This window comes from Buceros rhinoceros, unplaced genomic scaffold (genome assembly GCF_000710305.1).
Source record: "Buceros rhinoceros silvestris isolate BGI_N320 unplaced genomic scaffold, ASM71030v1 scaffold936, whole genome shotgun sequence".
Lineage (NCBI taxonomy): Eukaryota > Metazoa > Chordata > Aves > Bucerotiformes > Bucerotidae > Buceros > Buceros rhinoceros.
In genome coordinates, this window is record NW_010415597.1 from 1 (window position 1) to 6,437 (window position 6,437).

A 6,437-nucleotide genomic window follows, 5' to 3' on the forward strand; every position below is an offset into this window, starting at 1 on the left:
CGCTCGGAGCTGTGGCGGGCAGGGCGGCCCGGCCGCGGGCGCAGCGACAAGGAGGGAAGCCGCAGGGAGACCCGTGCGAGGGTCTGATGTCAGGGACCCTCGTACCGAAGGGTCCGCACTGATCAGCGACGGCATGGGGACAACACTGGCAGATGCTTGTTTTGGGGAATGAGTTTAGGCGCGGTGGTTCCCTGGGTGCTCACCAACCCTCCAGCAGCTTCTGCTTGGGGATTTCTTGAAATGGGTGACTTGTCACCCAGGGGTGACCCTCAGTGTTGTCAGAAACACAGTGTAGGGCATCAGCTGAAAGCAAACCGTGATGGAGCTGTTTCCTTCTATGCTGAAAGGTATAATTTTACCCATTTTTGCAGGCAGTGGTAGGTCCTCGTGTTTATGTATTCGTACCGTGTCTTTATTTTCTGTGAAGTGGAAGTATCTTTTGAATCCAGCTAGGCTGGGATATTACATTTTAACGTGTCTTAAGTCTTTACAAATTTTGCAGGTAATTGCTCCCTCTATTTCTGTAATTACAAAATCCTCTCAGTACATACATGGCACCAGCAATACTGAATCCCTTCATCTTGGCAGGTCATCATGGATCAGGTAATGCAATTCGTGGAACCCAGCCGGCAGTTTGTAAAAGACTCCATACGGCTTGTTAAAAGATGCACCAAGCCTGACAGGAAAGGTAAAGCAGAACACAGTCCTTATTTCACCTTATATCTTACCATGTCTCTTTCCATAGGTGATTTATTTGTCATGAATGTTTCTCAGCTACCCAGTATGAGATTTAAACTTGAGCAGTGGTCCAGTTGTTAATGGGTTTATGGTTCTAGATATAATAAAATCGAGTGTATCCTTTTCTCGGTCACATGTTTGAGAGTGGTACTCAAACTCAACTTCTGAAGTGGGCTAAGCAGCTGAAATCAGCCATTTTGAGACAGCAAGTAATAATTTTCAAATATTAGGTAAACTGATCTGAGAAGATCAGTCAGACTGGCAGGGTTGTGAGGGGCTGTTGGCCTTCTCAGTCCACTTCATGGTTGCTGTCTTCAAACAACTGAGGATATCACGTAAGTACACAGTTTTTGCAGGGTGTTAAGATGCTGTCATCTTCTGACAGACACAAATGCAGCTTTTCCACTTTCGATACTGTATTGGGGGTTGTTTTCAGGGCTTGTAGGGACGTGAAGGAAAGATAATGGAATAAATATTCCATGGATTGTTACGGGTATTTTGGATTGTTGTTATTCATGGATTCATGTTATTCATGGATTGTTGTGGGTATTTTGGATTCCGCTTATTATCTTAAAAATAATTGAGATTGGCCAATGCTTTGTGGAAAGCAGCATCCTCTCTCCTAAAGTCTCCTCTGAAAAAGGGGACTTGTTCCTCGATGTGAATGCAGTTTGCTTTTGAACTGCTTCCTGTGTTAGTAGGACCATGTGTTTTCTAAAGAGAGAGCTCTCCTTTGGAGCATGTCTCCTGTAGCTGTACACGAGGCTTCCTAGACTAAAATTCTTTTGGTTTTGCAGAGTTTCAGAAGATTGCCATGGCAACAGCAATAGGCTTTGCGATAATGGGATTTATTGGTTTCTTTGTCAAATTGATCCATATCCCCATCAACAATATCATTGTGTAAGTAAACTTGACCTTCAGTTTCACTAAATTTTACATTATTTTTTACCTGTTCAATTTTAACCAGAGGACGTGAGTGAGTCCTACAGGATCTGTGTTGCTTTAGCATTGCTGTATCTCACGTGTCAGTGTAATAAGACAGGTACTACTTGATTCAAAGGACTTGATCAGGAAGTAGGTTGTTAATTTAGCATGCCTTAAAACGCTAGGTCCATAGTTCTTCAGGGTTTTTTTTAGTATTCTGCTTCAAAACTGCATGTCAGATATTCGGATTTCCAGTTCCTCAGTGTGTGTGTGACCATAGAACATTGACCCTGTTTGGCTCTTGTGTACTCTTACTGTTCCCAGTTTATAATTTGGGTATCCAAAGTAAATGCATGGATGGTGCGGTAGAGAAAACAGAGTTTCATTTCCTGAGTGCTAGATATGTTTGAAACTTTCTGTTATGTGTAACTGCATTCTGTGAAATACCTTTTGGAATGAACATTGCACCATGAAAAACCTGACCCTTATGTTGACCAGCAGCCCTGGTACTGACATTAATGCTGCCGATCAAAGCTCCTCAGATTCTCCAGAGCTGAGACAACCTCTTTTCTAGCACTGGAAGAGGTTAAATACGATTCCATGACTGTGACACGTGGCTTGCTTCTACCTGTAAGAGTGCTCCCCTAGGCAAGAAGTGATGTTTGAAAATAGGAGCTAAGCTGTAGGCAGTAATGTTTGTCCTACCAAGGTGCTGGTGGGAGGGTAAATTACACTTCAGGTGGGATCATCTGGTAAGTTGAAACTCATCACTTTGTTCTCTCAACAGGGGCGGCTGAATATTCCTCGTGAAGATCGTGATGTTGTGACACTTGCTGCAAAGACTTCACGGCTTTGTAACTTGTTTGCTATTAAACAAGCTCTGTTTGGGTTTTCAAATGTTTTTGTCATCTCTTTCAAAATGTATGCGATCATACCTGTCTACAGGCTTTTTTCTTCAGTAGTGGTAGAGCATCTTACTTATTTTCTTTGTTTTCTCTATGATTGTTTCAACCATAATAGAATCACTGAGGTAGGAAGGAACCTTGAGAGGTCGTTAGTCCAACCTCCTGCTCAAAGCTGGGTCAATGGTGCATTCTGATGAAGGTGCTTAAGGCTTTGTTCAGTCTGGTATTGAAAACCCCAGGGGTGCACCTGGACAGCCACTCTTCAGAAGCTGTTCTAATGCTTAACCTTCTGCTTAGTAAACAGCATTGTTCCAGCAAAAGTAGGCAGCAAGAAAACAGCATTACTGTATCCTCTCCAGAGGCGATGTAAAAGTCTATCAACCAGAACTCGTCTGGAATTCCAATTTCTGCAATCGCCATCATTACTCCCACTTCCTTTCTGCACTTGGAAGTCCTGTTAGATGACATCATGTATGCAACTAGAAAAACACCTCCATCAAATAAAGAATTGCATTGCCAATCCTTACTCCAATGGCATAGTTGAAGCCAGACTTGGTTACTAAGATGTACAGTTGGAGGTTAATTTAGTTGTAGGAGGTACTAAGCAGTTCTTCAGCAAATCAACAGCTTGCTCACGCTGTTAGGTAGGATATACACCTGTTTAGGATACGGGTTCTGTAAGACAACTGCACACAGGATCATGAAGGGCTCTGCATTTGTCAACCTGGAATCTTCCGTTATTAAAGGATTGAATAGTTTGCTTTTAAAAACTAAAAAAAACCGTGGTAGATGCAGCGCTCTTCCTCCTCAGATTTAGATGCAGAAATCTATATTTCACTCCCAGAAGCTTATTGTATGCATTCTGCATTTGCAGAAGTTACTGTAATACTTCTACTACAGACTTTAAAAGCACTTAATACTGGGAAATCTGATATTGGCATTACAGCAAAACTGATGTTTCTTCGGTACACAAACTTGCTTCGTAAGTAGAGTAGTTCAATTATTACTCCTCTTGAGAAATCTTCACCAGCACCTACATATGTTACAAACCAGGACAGAAAAATGAGATTAACTGCTTTTAGTGCTATCACCCTTTAATACAGTTACACTATGAGCAACTGTGCGGTGTTTCCTTTTGGCAAGAGGAAAAAATGGCTCAGTTTACTGGAATTTATTGGAATAAAAGACTTTGTAAAAGTAGTCTGAACTAACCAGATAAGCACTAGCAGTTCCTTTACATTCACTTTTGTTTGTGATTGTATTGGGTGGCAGCTCATGTGTCTTCAGATTAAGTAGTGTGAGGTACTAGAATGAAGTGCTCACTTATTGCTGCTCATCTTGATTTGATCTCAAGCAACTTTTATTTCAGGCTTGTTTTCCATTCAGTACCTAAAAATCAGTGCTTGCTTATATCTTCTGGAACAGCTTTACTGACTTAATTCAGTGCAATTTTGCAGTAATTTGAATTGAGTGAGATGAGGAAATGCAGCTGTAGGTGATCTTATCTTTTGATAGCCATCGTCCACAGCAAAGGCTTGTCTGTCTCAATGGTCACAATCCCGGAGTCATCATAGGTGTTGGAAGTACTGACGAGCGTTCCAAACTTCAGCACCTGGTTAGCTGTGAAAAATAAGTAAGATAGTTAGTGGCATTCTTGAAACAAGTGTATTGATGTACATTTATTGTAAAGGCTGCTGTTCCCACGAAGAAGGGAAAAACAGACGAGTAAATTCAAACCAGATAACATCTAAAATTAAATATTAATTAGAAGGATTGTATGAGAATATCCAATGACCTGTAGAGAGGTGTAAATTACTACTTAATCCCCAAATTAGCATTATGAGTTTACAGCAGATTATTACCAAAGCAGATTGTCAAACGCTCCCCAGAGTTTCACATCTGGAAATTTGTATTTCATTAGCATCAGCTCAAGTACCAGTGCTAGGCAAGGTATTTAAAACGAGGCAGAGGATGTTACTGTAGTTCCACACATGGGATTTGCTTTAGCTCAGCAGCAAACCCATAATCTCTTAAGCCGTGAACAGGTTGAGAGGAAAGGCCAGCACTTAAGAGTGGTATTTAACAACTTCTGCTTTGAAATGAGCAAAGACTTCCATCTTCTACTGCATGCCTGGTGAGGTCCGGGTCCACGTGCATTAGAAACCAAGTGGCATTACTCTAACAAAGAGCTAATGTCAATTTTATGAGAGTTTACCCAGCGCAGTTGTAATGATAATTTAGAAATATCCATGAAGTTTTAAACGAGCGTTCTGTATAGTTTTAGCTGACATGCTTTAAGGGTTACGTTAAGACTTCCTACAAGCTGAAACCAAAGATACAAGCTACCCCCAAACCAAAGAATGCGGTTTAACTTTCATCTTCCATTTCCTCCCTTTTGGAGACAGCGTTGCTTGCTTTTTGAACAAACACGCGAACCTCCCTGAAGCCACTCTAAGAGTAGTCAACTCTGTAGTAGTCCTAGCTCATACAAAGGCTCAGAGGAAGAACTCTAGCCTTTGTTTTTGTCTGTAAAACAAGCCAAATGACAGCTCTTATTCATGAGTGCCACGGAGTTAATTTACAAGGAGGCTACAAGGAGAGCTGGGGAGAATTGTTCAGGCACATCAGCAAGCCTGTGTGTCCTGTCAGGATTGCCAAGCCATGCATTAATACTGAAGGAGGAATCCTCTGGATGTGCTGTCGAGTGGCCCACTGCCAGTGGAGATCTCCCTGTCATCACGGGGTGTGCAAAACAACACACCAAGCTCTATTTTGTGATCTGCGCAGGAGATGAATATTCCAGTTGTGGATGTGAACATGGGCTATAGTAAACTTGGATGCAGTACTGTATTATTACTATGCATGTTACGCTGTCTACCCATTGCTGGAAGCTGCACGGGAGGAATTGATCTTGCCAGGCCATATGGCTTGAAAATGAGAGGCAGTCTGACATACAGCGTGGTTCAGTGTCTCTGCTGCCAAATCTGCACTTGATGCTACTTGTTCCTGCTCCCACTCTTGTTATTAGCCTGAAACGAACTGAGGAGAAGGTTTGGGCTGCTAGCCATGTTTGGTTGGAATGAGAGAACACCCACGTTTCACTACTGCTTTAAACCAAAGAGTCCTGCCATCTGAATCCCTCAGGAATTTAGAGCATAACTGCAATGCAGTGCAGAAGTTCAGCAAAGACGACCCACAGAAAAAAACCCCAACAACAACCAACCAAACAAAAACCCCCCTATACCAGCTCTATTATGTACCTAGAAGAAAGGTGCTAGATTCGATCAGGATGAGTTTGGATGCACAAGAACGCTAGACAGGCTCCTAGACAAATACCAGGATGAATGAGTTTTGGCCAGAGAACCCAGATGTCCCCCTTTGCAGGTAAACAGGTCATTAAATGAAGATGAGGTAATGCACAGGCAGAGTCCCCCATGTAAAAATACCCACAAAATACCGTGTTAAGTGTAATGGTCAAGTTGTGAATGTTTCCAGTCAGTTTAAGGTAGGCAAGAACCTTAAATAGTTTAAAATATTGACACACAAATTATCCAATTTTGGTTACTGTATATTGAAGCCTGAAGAGGGGGAGAAAACTTTGTGCATCAACTCTTCTTCTGTATGAACCCACTCAGTATAATTTATTGCTTCTTGTGCAAGACTGTCAGAGTAATTCCTAATGTTTCAGCTTGGCATATGAAACAATGGCTCTGCAGAAGGCAGGAATTAAGAACAACATGGCAGCTGAATCAAACACAATCATCTCAAGCAGTATTTTGTCATGCATAAAATTAAGTGAAAATCTTGCCTTTTTTTAAAAAATTTAAAGAAGAAGTTCTTGCCCACTAGATGGAGCCTTTTATCTTTCCC

At 41.7% G+C, this 6,437-nt stretch overlaps 2 protein-coding genes across 2 annotated transcripts in view; one reads left to right on the top strand and one right to left on the bottom strand.

The window, feature by feature from the left end:
* Positions 1-592: 592 nt before the first annotated feature.
* Positions 593-2,559, top strand: SEC61G (Sec61 gamma subunit). Its single transcript, XM_010137457.1, has 3 exons — positions 593-688; positions 1,536-1,638; positions 2,450-2,559. Exons 1-3 carry the CDS (start codon positions 595-597, stop codon positions 2,457-2,459), a joined length of 207 nt encoding a protein of 68 aa, XP_010135759.1. The 5' UTR covers positions 593-594; the 3' UTR covers positions 2,460-2,559.
* Positions 2,560-4,068: 1,509 nt separating this feature from the next.
* Positions 4,069-6,437, bottom strand: part of TPK1 (thiamin pyrophosphokinase 1) — a gene marked incomplete at its 5' end in the record, with an annotated part of 66,174 nt that continues 63,805 nt past the window's right edge. Inside the window, one exon of the mRNA XM_010137458.1 lies at positions 4,069-4,187. Coding sequence (XP_010135760.1) covers positions 4,069-4,187 — 119 coding nt within the window. The remainder of the gene's footprint in view (positions 4,188-6,437) is intronic.